Raw genomic sequence first — 19339 nt, 5'->3', positions numbered from 1 at the left:
GCCCCGGGCATCCACTGTGCTATGCGCACCACTGGCCTCTTGTGCCAATCTACCTGAACAACATCCCAAATAAGACTGCCCATTGAAGCATAATCTGTCATGTTTTATATTTCTTTAATGTTCAAATCAGTATTACTTTTAAAAATGGCTTACATTACTTCCTATACAGTCTCAATCACCTTTTGTGCCATCTCTATCTAGTGGAGTAAAAACGTAAAAACACAAAAGGCTAGAATGAAATGGTTAAATTGTGAAAAGACAAAGTAGCAATGAGAGAACTGAACATATTTGTGTGGATTTGTGCATCATAGCACATCTGTCGCCAGGTATTTGATTTAGTATTGTTTGTTTTAATACACACACAAAACATGAGAACAGTATAATATGCAATTTGGGACATTTACTTTTGTTTTTAATTGTAAATGTGGTTTCTTACAAAAGTCAGAAAAAGCAAGATAGAAGCTTGAAATCCCAAAAAAAAGTGTGATAACTGGCAAATCCTCCACAAAATGCCTGCAGTCACAAGAGCTTTGATAGTCACATTTATCAAAACAGGAAAAGGATAACAATATCCTAGGTGACGATACATAACACTGAATATTAATAGTCTGCGGCATCACAATTAAGAAGCACACTATAAACCGAAGCCTATTTAAGGCCAAAACAAATTGCAATTAAATTGATAACTCAACAATGTGCTGTATATATTGTGACACTTTTGAGGTGTTGCCTGTCGTATCAGACTGATGAAGTCAGATTAACTCATTTAGCTATGGATTATAGTTGGATTCTTGCTGACAGAGCAAAAAAAAAAAAAAAAATCTACATACAATTAAGTCAGAGAAAAGTGTTGCAGTTTCAATGCTCAGTTGATATGACAGATAAAACAGCAGTGGCAAATATGTGACTAACATTAACAGTATGTATAAAGTAAAATATCTTAATACATTTGTAACTCGTAAATGTTGGTTAGATAGCAAATAAACAGTCATGTTTTAGTCTTTACAGACTCCGTGTTGTGTCAATCTTGATGAAAACTGTTCTAAGTCATCATGATCCCAGATTCTGATATGCAGCTCCATTTCATGCCCCAGATGCCATAACACTCAAAATACAGTAAAGCTACAGTCCTAGTACTCTTTAATAATTCTGTAGTGCTATAAAATATAAAAGGAAACAAAATAAAATCAGCCCTCAAGGTGCACACAGGCTTCCTCTCACCTTTTCTCTGGAGCCACCTCACTAAGTACAAACGACCAACCATAACCTTTCTCTGCACTGTGCACACAACATTCTTCCAAATCTTTTTTTTTTTTTTAAAACATAGACAAAGACAGCATAGAAGCACACATTTCTCTTTATACTTTGCTGTACAACACAACAGCGCCCTCTAGCAGGGATCAACATTACAGGCGCGTATCTCTTTTCGGTCTTTGCAGCTGCCTGTCAGAGTGCCTTTAGCTCTTTTCTTCTTCAACATGAAACGCTCCTGGATGCCCCCTCCGCATGATTTGGTGCAGTCCGTCCAACCAGTCCATGGCTGTATCTCACAACCTTGGGAGAAAAGACAAGATTGTTGCATCTGTCATAAGGCTTTCGGGTGGGTGGGGGCGTAATTTCAATATGATGACCAACCTGACTGTTCTTCTAACACCGTATCTCTTCCCTGTTTACCCCGTCTTCTCCTCTTGCCTTCATCTCTCTCATCCTTTGATTTTGATCGACACTTACGAATCTTGCATTTCTTGCGCTGAATGGTCTCGGGACATGCGCTACCCCCAAATTGTGGCTCCAGTTTTACCATGCGGGTTCGGATGGTGTGTCCTTTACCGCAAGACTTGTTGCATTCGGACCACTCAGACCACTCTGTGACCATGCAGTCAATAGCTGGAAGAAATCAAGAAAACATGTGCACACACACACACACACACACACACACACACACACACACACACACAGCATGAGCATCCCATTTAAATTTCATTTAAACGGCTATTGCAAAGTGGAACATAATGTCATGATCTGTATTTTGATTTTTGCATTGTGTTGAATACTTTTAGCTTTGTTTCATGATGTGTCTTGTTTTTCAGTTGTTGTTTTTTTTTAGGTTTTTCTTGTTTAGGTTTTGTGTCTATTATTCACTTTAGCGCCTTTGTCATGTGATGGTTTGCTTTGTACACTGTATCTGCTTTTTGGACTTAAGTTGTTTTGGTACATTTTATGATGTATTGTAAAGTATTTAAAAGAGAGTACGCACCCATGACTCGATAGCCTGTAGCAGCTATATGTATTTTGAAGAAATTGGTGATTAATGTGAATTTTTAGTCACCAATCTAAACACGTAGCATCACCAAATTAATGCCCTAAGTCATATTTAGATTTTTTTTCCCCTTTCAATATCGCCTCGTGACACCCTGAACCGGGTGTCGGCCGATCGCAGGGCACACAGAGACGAACAACCATCCCTTGCTAAAACAGATTATTCAATTCTAGCCCTCAAATGAAATTATCAACAAATTTAATATACTGTATTTTCCGGGCTATAAATCGCAGTTGTTTTCATAGTTGGGCCGGGGGTGCTATTTATAATCAGGAGCGATTTATATGTGAAATTATTAACAGATTATTAGTTGATCATTAAGACATTACTTACTAGTAGTTTTCACTTCACATGTAAATTGACTTTAAACCGCATGAGGGTGCTCTAGGCATGTGGAATAATTGGAACTCCAACTGACGATGAGTCTGAATGCATCCACTGACTTCCGGAGTCAGCGGAGTAGTTTATAAGTGACACAGAGGATGAAGAGTTTGATGGATTTAATGATTTGGAGTGACACGGATGGTTTGATAAACTTGTTATTTATGTTATAGTTATTTGAATAACTGTTAATACGTCACGAAAGGAAAGTTCTCAGTTCCTCGTTTGTGTTTACGTAACGTTAGCATACCGTAGCGTTTAGCCTGTTGTTGCCTATTTGTGTCTGTTCTTGGTGTTGTATTTTGTCAAATAAAGTCCCCCAAAAATGCGACTTGTACTCCGGTACTACTTGTATATGTTTTTTTGTTCTTTATTACGCATTTTATTGTACTCCGGAGTGACTTATAGTCCGGAAAATACGGTAATAGGTATTTGGTTATTTCAGGGTTACATCAATTACATCAAGACCCTGCTATGTGCGAGTGGGATACTTACGACACTCTGGCAACATGCACTTCTCCATCTGTTCCAACTCTTCAGTGCACTCGGCCGGATCCGACTTCAGCATCCTCTGACGGGTGCGTAGGCCACGCCCACACGAGACGCTACATTCGCTCCAGTCAGACCACGGTGACAACATACATGGGATGGTATCTGCAAACACACACATGCACACACAAACACAAACACATTATTGAACTCATTTATTTGAATTGAAAGCTATGACACCTACACTGTCATGCTATACTTTATTGATTTGATTTATGAAACAGAAAGTCAAACTTTTTATAACTCACAGCATTCTGGCATCATGCATTTGTCAACTTCGACCACCTCCGTTTTACACATTGATCCATCAATAGGAGGCATTTTAACCATGCGCTCCCGTCTTCTCATGCCGATCCCACAAGACACACTGCATGGATCCCATTCAGCCCATTCAGTCACCACACAGCTGCTGGCTGCTGTAGGGCGGAAAAGGAAAAAAATCGTATACTCCTGACACATAAGAGACTTTGAAATGACATTGAAAAAATAGTGAGTACTATGTAGACAGAGTATTAAGAAATCAGGGCATTACGCTAACAGAAAGTAAAAAAAGAACATGTTGCCTTCTTTTAGGAAGTTATTGATGCTTGATTAAATGACGTGGCTCACGAGCTTATAAATATTGTACCTTATTCCAAAAGTCTGCTTGATAGAACCAAACTCATCCAATGACAACTTTATGAACCATGCTTTGGGCACAGTCATCTGGAGCAGAAAAGCCTTTTCCAAAGTGTTTCCACAACGTTGGAAGCCAACAATTGTACAGTGTACACGACTTAATAGTGCAAGCAATTAAAATACAAAGTAGGCAAATGTGTTGAGTATAAAGTCAATTGTTAATAAATGAAATATAAATAAACAGAATAGAGAATGCCCAATTCCTGACAAGCACATGCACACAATATGATAACAGACTCACAGCATTCTTCATTGACGACACACTTCTCTATCTCCTCTGTGTTGAGTTGGCAGAGCGATCCATCCTCTGGGTACTGTTTGACATAACGCTCTCTGGACCTCATTCCCATCCCACAGGAAACGCTGCAGGCCGACCAGCTTATCCACTCGGACATCATGCATGTCGATTGCTCTGTACATCAAAAGAACAAAGACTAAGGGCTTATTTCATATCCAGTGCAAGTCTTGCACAAAGCGCAGTCGAACTGTGTGCATGGCACGAGTTTTATTTCCTTTGGTATTTTCACAGAGGGAGCAGAGTTAGAAACAGGCGTTTTCGCTACTGTGGGTGTGAACACAGCCAATTAGCTTCCGGGCCAAAGAAAGCGGCTCCTATTAATCCGTGTAACGGTGGCGCTCAAGGTCCAGTCTTTGACGTTGTGTTGGTCAGGGTGATCACAGGTCAACACTGTGAAGTGGGCACTTGGCGATTGCCTTCCAACCTGATCATTCATGTCCATGTAAGAACCCACTCTATGGCTGTGCCATGGCCAAGAAGGATGCATTTTAAAATACAATGAAGATGATATTGCGCATGTAAAGCAAAATGCCCTCAGCCATGACTAATGCAACTTTTGGGGTTATTTATATAACCCCAAAAGTTCGATCGATCCCTTTTTGATCCAATTTAGGTGTTTTTTTACCCAACTGTTTGTAGAGTATGACAATTATAATTACACAGGGAAACATGAAATGTATGAACATACAAAAAACTCTACCTTGATGTACATGCACAAGGTTCTGTTAATTTGCATGAGGATTGCTTGAGAAGTGAAGCCACTCAAATACATTCTATCCCTTTTTATCCACAAAAATGTTCGACGTGAGAGAAAGGCTTAAAGAACCAAATGCCCAATTTAGAGAGAGCCGACATTGTTATGCTCATCCTGCCTTGTTTCCTTGATGTATCTCTGTCATCAGGCACACAGACACTAACAACCCTCTTTGTTTTCATTTGGCATCCATTGGAAGTGGGAGAAGAGAATTGCAACAGGATAGGTCAGATACACAGTCCCCTCCAACAGTATTGGAATGGCAAAGTATGATGCAGTTATTGCAAGTCTTGCCGCCAAATATTAATTGTTATTCACTTTAAGTTATGTATATTCTAATACTTGCTCATTTGAAAACTGAGTGTCTTCAACCAAAAGGTGCTCTGTTGTTTAACACATTCAGATGTAAGAAATATGATAGAAAAGTTGGAATTCTCTAATTTTGTTTCGTACTCATCTTTTGATCTGAAACCATCTGTCTATTTCCCTCCAAAATGTTGGTGCTCCTGTGGCCTCATCTAGTTTACAGATAACTCTGACTTTTATTAAAGACTGAGTCACCTTTCCTCTTTGGACAGTGTTTTTTTTTTTTTTTTAATGAAAGTGCAATAATTGTTCTTGATGTTTTTGAGTTGAAAACATTCAATCAGTGAGATGAATGAAATGAAAGGTTGCCATTTGTTTGAAAGAATTTGCCTTTGGAAAAGCATCAGCCATTTTTACCAGTTGTGTCTCAATTATATGTTCAAGTACTCCATATGGACCACATTTATGAGATATACTCTTAACACAACCTAATATCAATGATGTTGGATGAGTGTTCAGGAAGAGCATTTAAAATTTTCTGTGCCTCACAATTATTTTTGCATTAAAAGACACAACCGCAAATGTTTTGCACTGTAGTATTTTCTTGTGAGAGACAAATCTGCATGTAAGCTGCTGAGGAATACAAATACAAATCCATCTTTTATTATTGTATCAGGGTAATTAAGGTACTGCCAGCGTTGCTGTCTGATTATGGATCAACAGTATTGTGTGACATTCTCGTTAAGAACAATCCATTTCTGGAATTGATCCCATTACCTCTTTGACACATTCACAGAGAGGCCGCCTGATTCCCACTGTAGCATCTGTTGCTTCAAACTTGATTATAATCATTTAAAACAAATGAGGGCCCCAATTAAATTTTAGGATCAACCAATTCAGTCAAGCTGTAAAAAATAATTAAGACAGCAGCTTTGTCATTCCACTCTATTCCAATGGTTTAAACCAAAATAAACGACTGCAATACACAGACTGGATAACGGCTAAGCTTCAATGTGTTTACATTGCAACTCTGACAGAAATCAAATCAGAAGAAAGTATGGGCTCTTAGATAACGTGCTAAAATGAACTCCTAGATCTCCATTTCATAAGAGCTGAAAATGATCTGAAAGTATCTGTAGTGAGTACCCAAAAGTGGGGCATTCACCAAATGTATAAATCACTACCCTGTGTGAATATTTCAAATAATCAATCAAATAATGAATGTTTCAGTGAATTACTATTTTTGGTAGCAATACTTAAAATGAGTTTAGACCTTGATTGAGATATAGATCAAGTCGAGAAAGCCTCAGGGTCACCTAGATTTTGTTGTGTTACTGGTGAGAAGAGGAAAACATTCAGTCTTATATGCAAGATGGCTCAGTAGCGGCGACAGGGAGAAGATTGTCTCAAGCACTCGAATGTTTGTTGTTTTTAATGTTTATCCTGCCGTCTAAATTTGTATTTGAAAGTAGCAGGCATTGTCTAAATGTACAGTCCAAGATTTGGGAATGATTTGTGCGACATCAGTCCAAATCTAAGCACTTAATTTGCCTCACAAATGTACCTGTGACTATGATGAAGTGGGTGTACAGGCTGCTTGTGCTACTGTGGCTAACCAGACCCCTGCTCGCGCTGGAGACAATTACATTGCTCTATAGCAGGGAGGATTTACTTGTCTTTCGGGACCATCATGTACCAGGGAATTTACAAACTTTCCCTGAGGTCACTTCGGCTGGACGAGTGGGTCGGCCCACAAACTGCGGAGCAAGTGAGGCAAGAGGAGTGAGGCAAAGGCTGAAGAGACTCTCTGGAACATCCAGATGCCCACCACTCCCCTTTATCATGCTGGGTAATGTCCGCTCGCTGCACAATAAATTGGATGAGTTACACGTCAACATCTCGTTCCAGTGGGCATATAAAGAAGCTGGGTTTATCTGAGAGATTGTTGTACTTTTCATTATGGACACTCCACCACTCTCACTTTTAGAGTTAATAAGGAAGCAATGGAAAAGGTCCACTCATCCAAAGATTTTGGTACAAAAAATGCACATTTCAACTTAACACGGAACAAATGTCTCAAAATGTCAACAGTGCCTTTTTTTGCAAGTTACAGGTTCACCACTCAATTATTGTAGTTGTTTACAAATGTTTTGTAGAATCCATGCTCACGTTCAATATCATAGCCTGGTTTTGTTCTCTCAGTTTCAACTATCGCAACAGTTTCAATAAAGTCATCAAAAGGAGTCACCGCCATCTATAACCGCAGAGTCCTGAGGAAAGCCACACAGATGTCCACAGACCCCACTCACACTCCGCACCACCACTACACTCTTCTACCATCAGGCCGCAGGTTCAGGTCCCTGCCTCTCAGGACTAAGAGGGCCACCCCCAGTTTCCTGCCCACCGATATAAGCCTGCTTAAGAGCAGCTAATAATGCTAGTCTTGTAAGGAATAAATAAAGTTATTTTGAGTACTCACCTTGCATACTGCATCCAGGGCCCATGCAGGGCTGGAAATCTTGAGTGTGGGGACATGGAACGCTGAGGTCGAGCTGGGCCTTGAGCATCCTCTGCCTCATTCGTCGGCCCTTTTCACATGATGCACTGCTGCAGGCCGACCAGGGAGACCAACCAGAGTAGATACAAGTCTCAGGGGTATCATCTAGGTCAGAAAATCAGGATATTGGCTAGGTGGAGGCCACAAAGAAAAATACATCGCTGGCGTCAGGCATGTATCTCCAAAATCATCACCTTTCAGGAGAGCCCCAAAATGGCAGGTTTGTTCAACTATTAACATAACATTGTGAAAAAGATCAAGCCATTTTCAGTACTTGGGTCAACAAGTAACACCCATACATCTGGACTGAATAAAAGTACAGATTTTTGAAAAAATATTAAATTCACCAAAATGTGACTTAATGAGGTCAAACTGAATTGGCTTGATGCCACGGCATGCAATTTAATCTGGGTCATTTGCTATTTTTAAATGTCACCTGTTAAATATTGCAGCAGTAGATCTGATGTGATGAATCGGATCAAACCAACATAAGTTAACTAAATTTGTTTATTTGGTAGAACCAACAGTCACTTGTCCCTTCCAGGAATCTAACTAAGTGCCCTTGTACATTCACAAAACTGCTGGGTAAAAAATAACCCAAACTGAGAGAAATAGCTAACCCAACACCTGGTACAAAAGGGACCAAGCCACTGCTGGGTAATTGACTGTATCACTGCATTGATCTGAGGATTTGACCCAGAATGTTGGGTCACGATTTTGATCAGAGGGGTAAAAACTACTCAACTGATAAGTTTATAATGTGGCAGAAGTGAGAAACACGTATTTATTCCATGACTGCTACACCAAGTCATCAAAGTTACAAAGACAACATTTTCTAAGAAGACACTTTCCCCTGATCCATTTTGGACATTTTCTTAGAAATTTACATTAAGGCAAGTAGATTAGGGAAACAACGCAGTACCTTTTAGTGTGTATTTCGGAATGTTTGTGAACAGTAACACCTCTAAATATATATAAATGACATCCACCAAATGAAATTTGTATTACAGTTGTGTCCGCTGCATGCATAGCACATAGACAGATCCGATACACTCATTTGTTAGTGCAACTCAATGACTTGGTGATAAAGTGTTGCCTTGATTGAAAGCACAATTGAGGCTTTTTCTGCCTTGATGGTTGAGTGTTTTTTTTCTTTACACTCTGGGCTAGTAGCAGGCCATAGCCTCATGGCAACTATCTGACTCCACTAGCTAACAAGGCATACTTGGCATTGGTCCTGCAATCGAGAGGGGGAGGTGTTAGCATTTCATTTGTATAAGGCTGCCCTCTCAAAACTTGAGTTCAGTAAGGCTAGGATGTGAATAGCGTGTTAAGTGTAGTATCGATCCTTGGGTATTCTTTTATGAAAGCATTTTATAGACAAGAGGACCTGCATAGGGTGACGGGTATTTAGGACCCTGTAAAATATTCACTTTGTGCCCCTGCAGGCAATTGCTGCAAATTAAAAAACATCCCGTCCCTCTCAGCCATTGGCCTTGAAATCATCATCAGTTTTAAACACTCGATGGGCCTCGCGCATTTGATAACGGTGTTTAAGCTTTTGTGCATTTAGTGATTTCTCTGCTCCTGTTTCAACGTATGGCACTTTCCCTCCTAGAGTTTTCCTACACTATGAAACGGACAGTTTTTGTGGCATTTATCATTCAGAGAACAAGTACTGCATCTACATCTTCCAATGTACAGAATGGTTAAAATCTTAAGTGTTTGACTTCTGTTGACATTACAGGCTGCGCAATTTTCCCATTTGTGATTCCCATTGCTTCTACATTGCTACATCATTACAGATTATCATATTCATCTAATACAAGTTTTACATTTTTGACAACAAAAGTACACATTATCCATCACTATATTCAATCAATTTATTATCTTATTCGAAAAGCGGATATGGTTATTTTATTTTGAATCATATAAATTATTTGTTTAGCAGGGATGATGAAGGGAGATATTGGAAGTAAAAAAACCCACAGCATATTGCAGAGGAGAGTAATGTAGTTCTCCTCAGATAGGTAGCCTCCCTTTTTTGTGGTTTGTCCCACACTCCAAAGTTGAGGGTTTAATTAACAGCTCACCAATAGTTTTTAGGGCTATATGCGCTAATATTTTACCTTTCTCTGTTTCTTCCTGACCAATGTCTGCTACAATATCATCAATGCTGTCTGGCACCACATTGCACTGCTCCCCCTGTGTAATAATATAGACAAAAGGAATTGAACCTGAGGAATAGCCCCATATAGCCAAAGCAAAAAGACATGCAATTGATTTCAAATGGAGTTCGCTTGTAATCCATGTGGAAAAATACCTTGTGATTTGATACATTAAACATATTTAAAAAAAACTATCAGAAATACAACACAAGTGAATCTGTGTGGGGACAATTAATATGATTGCATTATCATCATGATTGCGTTTGCACAATAAAAGTCCAAATTAACATTGTATACATATGTTTTGATCCAAAAACTATCACTGGTCAACTAAAAAGAAAAAAAAAAGATTATTCACTGCTCAAGTAAAAACAGATTATTATTAATTTTTTTTTTACCTTCCTCGCGATACGCTCCACCACGACCTTGGCCACAGGGGTAATCGCCCCACCCTCAGGGTCATAGAATGGGCTCTGAGGGTGATCCAAACTAGTTAAAGGTCGAATTTTCTCTTGGGGAATGATGGGCTTGTTTGGCGACTAAAAGGAAAGGCAAAAAAGAAAAGGGGTCATTCATCTCAAAGAACAAATATTTTTATCTAAGTGTGAAGTGATGCCTAAAATTCAAGTGACCCGACTAAAGAGATTTTAGAGATACAAAATTGAACGTGATATACGTACAATCGCTGTATGGTGGAAGTAAACGCAATTCAAAAGCAGCAGTTTGTCAAAAATAAATCACCTGTCAGTTTTAAATTGAAGTGTTATCACAAAGAAGTTAAAATAACTTTACGTTTCAAAAAATATATAGCTGTATAAAGGCATTATTTTAAATCTAACAATGATTCAAATCATCGAACAATGATTGCAACATTATACACATTATACAACTGTTTTATTGCATTTTCATTCATTTCAATGGGGAAAGATGATTTGTTTTTTAGTTAGGAACAAGGGCATGAATTAGTTGAACTCGTATTTCAAGGTACCGTTGTATTATATTCTCATGCTGTAAATGAAGGTCCACGAAGGACATGATAACCTAGAAAAGGATTTCAAGCAAATTTGAATTTTTTTTTATGTTCGGGGGAAAACCAACTAAGAAGTTGCCTCAATGTAAACATTCGCATCTTGCTTTGACTTAGAAAAATGTTGAAGCAGATACAAAACCTATTAATATTTGGAATAGTGCTGGATACAAACGACTTGATTTAAAAGCTATATAGCTGTAAACTATGGCATGTCAGATATAATGTGTGTCACATGGTTATGCAACACTGAATGTCTTACTTTAATGTCAATACAGCAGCTGTCTCAGACACACATACACTTGGGATCTATTAAAGGCGCAAAGGCAGCATTTATAGACAGACTACAGGGATCTACAACAGATATTGAGGATTCTCAGCAATACCTGATTTCATGAGCAGTTTTTTTTTTATACAGTATGTACTGTACACCATATCAATTTGTTTTATTACCTTGGTATATCACACTTCTCTTGAACAGCAAAGGTCTAATGAGCTCAAGGGCTCTAGGAAAATATTTATATTCACAAAGAGAGTAATGGTCTGTTTTCACTGACACTGTTAGAGAGAGACAGTGAAAGCTCAATTTAACAGACTAATTGGGAGGTGGATGGATGGTCTATTGTAAGTCTGCCTCTGTATGACAAGAGCAGCACAAAAGTTGTTAGAACTTATTGTATTTTCCGCATCATAAGGAAGCCTTTCATTTTCTCAAAAACTGAAGCCTTTTGTGTAGACCAAATTTCAAAATCTGTAAATGTTGTTGTGCGGCTGGCGCTACAGGGACGTAATATGTCGATAGACATAATATGTATATTATGATATAATATGTATAATATGCCAATGAACCAATCAGAGGACATTACGTTGTAGGTTAAATACATAGACCAGGGTGGTCGGTTCGTCAGGCTCGCTACCTGTCGGTTTGCGACCCCTTTCTCCTTTTTGCCAATTACCAGTTGTGGCTCTGTTGCCGACCTAGCTTGCCTGTTAACTCGAACGGCGCCCGGCCTGACTCTCCGCCTGTGCCTGACCACGTCTCAGCACTACGTCCTGTCTGCCGATTTGCTTTGTGCTCTAGTCTCTCCCTTCCCTTGTCGTGCCCCCGTTCGTCACACTTTAGATGTCACATTTTGATTGGACTGGACACTATTTTCAGTCTGTTGAGTACGATATCCGTTGGTTACTACTATGATAATGTATGCTTATTACTTTAGCTTGCTCTGAAGTGGAACAATATTAATATATAGCTAAACATAAGTTAATCAAACTCCTAAAAATATTTGATAATACAACTAATATAAAAACCAATATGATTAATAAGTCAATAGTAGAATCAAACCAGAATTCTCCACTGTAAACGACAACCATCCATTTGGCTGTTGATTCACTTATGTGTTCACAGTGGCAAGAATCCAAGAATCCATTACAGTTGTATACGAAAAATTGTATTCAATTGAAATTAAAGTAATTGAAATTACTTCATATGTGATACCACCATCAGTGCCAGCATCCCAGGGAATAAGGTCTGTCACCAGCCGCTGGACCCAGCCACACTCCTTGGTACATAGGTCCTCTCCCGAGAGCCCCACATTCCAGTCAGGACTTGGCCCGAGCATAGTGAGGAAAGACATTAGGTGGCGGGTCTGGTCAACAGAGAATTCAGCAGATGGAGCAGCTCGCCTGGAGAGAAATGCGGAGGAAATTAAAAATATATGTGAGACAGCATTATACGGTACGTCCACCCAAACAATTTCTATGTCACTATGATAAGAATTGTTGATAATGAAATTATACCCTGCAACAAAGTGGTGACCCAAATTCAGCTGGGTTGGACTCTCGTCCACCAGCAACGATGATGAGGACAAGTGATATTGAAAACTGATGGGCAAAATTATTATTAAATATAAATACAAAAATACATTAATAAATAATATGAAGCTCTAATTCTTTGGTAGCAGCTGCTTGTAAATGTAATTTTCTCCCATTAAAATCAAGTCAATTAATTTAGTCACACAGCTTCAAAAAGACTTAGTAAGATGTTTAATAGTGCATTGTTTGTCACTAATTTGCTTGTTTGAACATCTTACCAAGCCTCCAGAAAAATCTGTCGTCACGTTCAACGTTTCTCCGCTACAAAGCTCATCAGTGTGTTTCAGAAGATGTTGCCACACATTTTCTTTCTCTTTTGTTTTTTATGTACTTTTTCTCTTCATCATGCCTTTTCTTTTCTTGGCCAGCTGACTGCAGACTCTAATCAGAATGAACTTCTCATGACGCATGCATTCTGAGACCATCAGTGGCTGCAACATTTGCTAATAACTAATATAAAAAATGGTGCTTAAAATTGTGTTTGTCATCCATCCATCATCTGGACCGCTTGTCCCCACGGGTGTGTTGGAGCCTATCCCAGCTGTGACGGACACCCTGAACTGATTGCCAGCCGATCATAAACGAACAACCATTCGCACCCGCACTGACATCTATGGGCAATTTGAAGTGCTCAATCTGCCTGCCAAGCATGTTTTGGGGATGTGGGAGAAAACTGGAGTATCCAGAGAAAACCCACGGAGGCAAAGGGAGAACATGCAAACTTCACACAGGGCCAGAGGTGGAATCGAACCCGCAACGTCTGAACTGTGAGGCGGACGTGCTAACCAGTGCATCACCGTGGCGTCCGTATTTAAGTCAGTGCTTCTCAATTATTTTCTGTTATGCTCCGCCAGAAAGAAGAAAATATTGCACACCCCCCTCCACTCTCCTCAGTGACTATAAATAGTATCATTACCCTATAAAATTGTAACAAGTACACCTCAGCATAACATTGTCTTTTATGATCCCTGGGGTCACACGCTAGCATAGTACCGCGTCTCCCACAGTGAGGACCTGCCCAACTATTTGAGAAGCACTGATTAAGTGGTTAGACCATGAATTTCATTCCCATCTTTAACAAAAGTTAAGAGCATCTTGTGCTAAGGTCATCATTTTTATTTTATTTCATTTTGTTTTATGTATATTCTCATTCTTTGCTTTTCCTGTGATGTACTTCTAATTCCCAGGTAGATTTAGAGAATAAATGCAAAACATTGCACTATGGTATACGGTAAGAATGTTAAAAAAATACTGCACAACAGGAACATACTTTGGTTTTACACAATCCTTTTGCCACAGTTATGTGAATTTTAAGTTCAGTGAAATAGTGTGCTATTTTTTTTTTTTCTGGCTGCACTCCTAGTCATGTTGTTCGCCTCAGCTGTCCAATCTTGCTTGCCTCCGTGACTCCCAAAAGTGAAACTATGGAATTAACTGAAGCACTGTAATTTTGTGTTGTTTTGGCAAGTAACAAGAAAGAGAAAGTGTTGTTAAATGGTAGGGTTACTACGTTTTGGACCTGGAGTTGATGATACCTCTGTCTATCAACAAGTTTTTGTTTCCCACTTTTGCTAAAGTTCTGATAATCTAGACAGTAATTTCAATCATCTCTCCCTGGGTCTTTTTCCTCTGGTGAAAGTGAAAGTATGTAATACTTACAGGTTGAGCGGCTGCCACGCTGGCCACTGAGCTTTGGTTTTAATGACAGTCAGAACTTCATCACCCTAACCAGAAAGGACAAAAATACAATTTAATTCATTGTGAGAACAAAGGTCTAACTCATTCCACAATCCAATTTCAAGTTTAAATTTGGAACCACATTTAATTTAATAGAATCATGGTGAATACACTTCATTGTAGTAATAGCCTTTATTCCAGGGATGAACCTTCCCAACACACAGCAGACATGAGCCAATACTTTGCATCTCTAATTCAGACAAACATGTTGTAACTTGGGGTACGGCGATTATAGCCGACAATGAAGACACTGGAGGCTCCAGGAATACCAGTACTCGCGATCTTGTATTGTAGTTCTACCAAACTCTTCAACTACACACGTCGTCATCACACATTACCCAGCGAGCACCACGGCACGTTGCTAAGAAACGTCAGCAATCAATACACAACAAAATGTAACGGGAGAAAAATATTAAAGAGGTGCTTTGAAGTCAATTACCGTATTTTCCAGACTATAAATCGCAGATTTTTTTCAGTTTGGCGGGGGTGCGACATACTCTGTAGCAATTTATGTGTGAAATTATGAACCCATTATTCCATAATTTCACATTATTTTCACACTGAACCGCAAGAGGGCGATCTAGGCCTGTGTTGATCATTTCTGCTGCTGATGATGAGTCTGACGTATGTGACGTAGAAGAGGAAGCGCCGCGTCTTCTACCTCTGGAGTTAGCGGAGTTGTATAAAAGTGATACAGAGGATAAAGATTTCATTTGATTTAGTGATTTGTGACACGGATGGTTTGGTAAACTTGTTAGCAGGTTATTTATGCTATGGTTATCTGAATAACTCTTAATATGTTATGTTAACATACCAGGCACGTTCGTTGTTTGTGTCATGTAACGTTAGAATACCGTACAATTATTCAGCCTGTTGTTGCCTCTATTCTATTTTTATTTTAAATTGCCTTTCAAGATGACATGTCTGTTCTTGGTGTTGGATTACATTGAATAAATTTCACCCAAAAATGTGATTTATACTCCAGTGTGACTTATAAATGTCTTTTCCTTCTTTATTATGCATTTTATGACTGGTGCGACTTGTACTCCTGAGCAATTTATAATCAGAAAATATGGTATACTGCAAACAAATATGTGTGATAGTGGTTGGGAACTGTCAATGCAAAAATAAAAGTTTAAGAGTCAATGTGCATCTTGTCAATCATATGAGCTTAGGCGCTCTTTGGCTTCTCTGACCTCATGTGTCATTCCATCCTGTGAGCAATGCACCAGTGTACTGACATGGCAGTGAGACTAATGCAGGGGTGAAAAAGCACTGCTTCTTTTACGAAAGAAGATACACTTGTGAGTCTTAACAAAAATGCTGACTGTTGTTTGGTTGTCTATTGTGGGTGGCGGCCAAAGGCAGGGACCTTGGCGGTCCGATTCCCAGCTACAGAAGCTGGCTCTTGGGACATGGAATGTCACCTCTATTGCAGAAAAGGAGTCCGAATTAGTGTGCGAGGCAGAAAAGTTTCGACTGGACATAGTCGGACTTGCCTCCACATATAGTTTGGGTTCTGGTACAAGTCCTCTTGAGAGGGTATGGACTCTCTTCCACTCTGGAGTTGTCCAATGGGAGAGAAGCTGAGCAAGTGTGGGCATACTTATTGCCCCCTGGCTGGGCGCCTGCACATTGGGGTTCACCCCGGTGAAGAAGAGGGTCTGCCTTTGTGTGGGGGTACAGGTCCTGACTGTTGTTTGTGTCTATGCACCAAACGGCAGCTCAGAGTACCCACCCTTTTTGGAGTCCTTGGAAGAAGTGCTCGAGAGCGCTCCTTCTGGGGACTCCATCGTTCTGCTGGGTGACTGCAATGCTCACGTGGGTAATGACAGTGAGACCTGGAAAAGCGTGATTGCCCCCCCCGTGTTTGATTACCACGTTCAAACATAAGGGTGTCCGTGTGGGCACCTGGCACCAGAAATGGTGCAGCGTCTGCTGTTGTGCGGAATCTCGATTTACCGCCCGATCTACGTTCCTACCCTCACCTATGGTCATGAGCTATGGGTCGTGACCGAAAGAACAAGATCCTTGATACAAGCGGGCAAAATGAGTTTCCTCTGTAGGGTGTCCGGGCTCTCACTTAGAAATAGGGTGAGAAGTTCGGTTATCTGTGAGGGACTTGGAGTCAAGCAACTGCTCCTCCACGTTGACTGGAGCCAGATGAGATGGCTCGGGCATGTCATTGGCATGCCTCCTTGACGCCTCCCCGGGGAGATGTTCCAGCCATGTCCCACCGGCAGGAGACCCCGGGGATGACCCAGGACGCGCTGGAGAGACTATGTCTCTCAGCTGGCCTGAGAACGCCTAGGGATCACCTGGGATGAGCTGGACAAAGTGGCTGGGAGAGGGAAGTCTGGGCTGCTGCTCCCACGACCTGACCCTGGATAAGTGGTAGGAGATGGATGGATGAATGGAAGGATGGACAGACGGATTGAGTTAAATTTCAATTAGTTGCCATTAGTTAGAGTGTATGGTTATTGTTTCAGAATGTGAAGTAAGCATATTTCAAATCTGAAAAATAATAAAGTCTGAATATTCTGAATGAAGTACACAATTGAAGAGAAACTGTGTGATTACACTTTATTCAATCATGGCAAGTCATTTTTTTTAATCATAACCTTTCCGGACTATTATAATTTGTCTAGGACTGTCATCTCTCTCTGGCTCTTGGTAGTTTTTCAAGTAAAGTACATAATAAAAACTTGCTCCATTGTTAAATCACTTGGGAAATAAAAGGTGCTGACATTTATTCAAGGTTATGAATGTTGAGTTGCTGGCCGCGGATGACAGTTACTGATCCGAATTGCTGTCTAGAGTCATTCCTTTTCGGGAGCAATTTCGGGAAGCAAAACTGATTACGGACTGCAATCCTTTTTTCTTTTTCTTTTTTTGCTTCTGGAGTGTCAGCTAATGTCATTTCCTCTGGCTTTGAATTATACCGCGTATATGTGTCGATGAGAAATTGTATTAAAATATTCAAAGATCTCACATTACTCTCCTAATGTGTTAAGTAAAAACGCCATACTATAGCCCAGTGGTCCCCAATTGTTTTTCCACCATGGTCCGGGTTATACAAGTCCATAACCCTTTGTGGATCAGCAACTATTTAGCAACCGTGGTAGTATTGTCTGGGAAATACATCTTGTTTTTTTCTTTTCGGGCATAGGCTCATGTTGAACGTTCACTGATTGTTTTTCTCATTTTTTCTTGTCAAAATTTCTTAAATATGTCTGTTTTTTGAACTGCTTTTGCTAGCTTTCGGGTTTAATATTAGAAAAATTGTTCAGACTAAAGAGGAAGAGAAAATTAAGTTAAAACAAGAAGTCAACAGAAAATGTATGTGAAGAAACATTTTGTGCAAGTGAGAGCAGGTGAATTTAGAGAGGAGACAACATAGTAGAAAGTTGCAGTAATTGCTTTGACACTGTGCAGGGACAAGATTTAACTCAGTTAAGAAGAGTCATGAATTCTATGCCCTCGGCCCTGTCATGAGTATGAAGTCACTTTATGAAGAGATTTTAGTTTATAACCACTTGTAAAAAGAGGGAGGAAACACCGAAACTGCATTTCACTATTGTACATGAAAGAGGTTACATGGACTGCTGCGCGAAGATTAAGACATAAAAATTATATTATCTGCCACAGGATTTTGGCTGATGTAGTCTGGTCAGGGTAGCCTGGCATGTTTATCATCCCACAAAGTGCAGGTAAAACAACTGGGAAAGAAAAGCTGAACTATTCAGTTGGTTCCAGTAACACGTATAGTGATTTTTTTGAATGATTATACCAGCTATGTATCACTCTAATATTTTACTCTAAAAAAATTGTCCCCACGGGGGTCACTGGCGTGCTGGAACCTATCTCAGCCGTCACCGGGCAATAGGCGGGGGACACCCTGAACTGGTTGCCAGCCAATCGCAGGGCACACATAGACGAAAAACCATTTGCAATTTGTAGTGCTCAATCGGCCTATCAAGCATGTTTTTGAGATGTGGGAGGAAACCGGAGGACCGAGAGAAAACCCACGCAGACATGGAGAGATCATGCAAAATCCACGCAGGGAGGGTCAGTGGTGGGATCGAACTCACACGCTCTGAAATGTAAGGCTGACATGCTAACCAGTGCACACCGTGCCGCCCGGCTATTGATTTTTTAGTGCTTCAATGCAGTGCACACCATGCCGCCCGGCTATTGATGGTTTAAGTGCTTAAATGTAGCTATGATGTGAAATCAATTTCTACTCAATACCCAATTCACAATTATCAAGTGACTCATTAGCTTTCTTCCAAAGTTAGTTAGGTTAGGATTCAGCTGCTGCTGGACAATGAAATTTTATCAGACAGATATGTTTAATAGCCTGCTGCCAGCAATTCTTGCTCTTATGGTGTGCCATCACCTGATCGGTAAGTCATTGGCTGTGATCTGTGATCCTAGCAGTCTCTCTAGCTTGAGGATCCGTTAAAATGAACACATTATATCTTCTTGGTGTAGAGGCCAATTAGATCTACAGCCTTAGTATGCTATAATGGTTCGACCGCCGGCAGAGCTTCCTTAGTATACTACAATGGTTGAACTGCGGGCAGAACTCGGAGCTGCTTCCTTAGAGACCTGTGGAAATTATCTTGTCAAAGACCTTCCTCCGTAAGCTGAACACAGTGGGATGATGGACATAAACTATAACTGGCTTTC

At 40.1% G+C, this 19339-nt stretch overlaps 1 protein-coding gene across 2 annotated transcripts in view; it reads right to left on the bottom strand.

Moving 5' to 3' along the window:
- Window positions 1-102: 102 nt before the first annotated feature.
- spon1b (spondin 1b) overlaps window positions 103-19339 on the bottom strand; it is a 58348-nt gene continuing 39111 nt past the window's right edge. For both annotated transcript variants that reach the window (XM_085914980.1, XM_085914981.1), the window contains 10 exons: window positions 14570-14634; window positions 12520-12721; window positions 10410-10550; window positions 9973-10048; window positions 7766-7948; window positions 4170-4340; window positions 3499-3666; window positions 3197-3355; window positions 1636-1887; window positions 103-1554 (listed from right to left, as the gene is read on the bottom strand). In XM_085914980.1, coding sequence (XP_085771106.1) covers window positions 1391-1554; window positions 1636-1887; window positions 3197-3355; window positions 3499-3666; window positions 4170-4340; window positions 7766-7948; window positions 9973-10048; window positions 10410-10550; window positions 12520-12721; window positions 14570-14634 — 1581 coding nt within the window. In that variant the 3' untranslated portion in view covers window positions 103-1390. The remainder of the gene's footprint in view (window positions 1555-1635; window positions 1888-3196; window positions 3356-3498; window positions 3667-4169; window positions 4341-7765; window positions 7949-9972; window positions 10049-10409; window positions 10551-12519; window positions 12722-14569; window positions 14635-19339) is intronic.

Source organism: Syngnathus leptorhynchus, chromosome 6, assembly GCF_054491065.1.
Source record: "Syngnathus leptorhynchus isolate UIUO chromosome 6, UIUO_Slep, whole genome shotgun sequence".
In the NCBI taxonomy this organism is placed as follows: domain Eukaryota; kingdom Metazoa; phylum Chordata; class Actinopteri; order Syngnathiformes; family Syngnathidae; genus Syngnathus; species Syngnathus leptorhynchus.
This window is presented reverse-complemented; position numbering and strand designations above follow the sequence as displayed.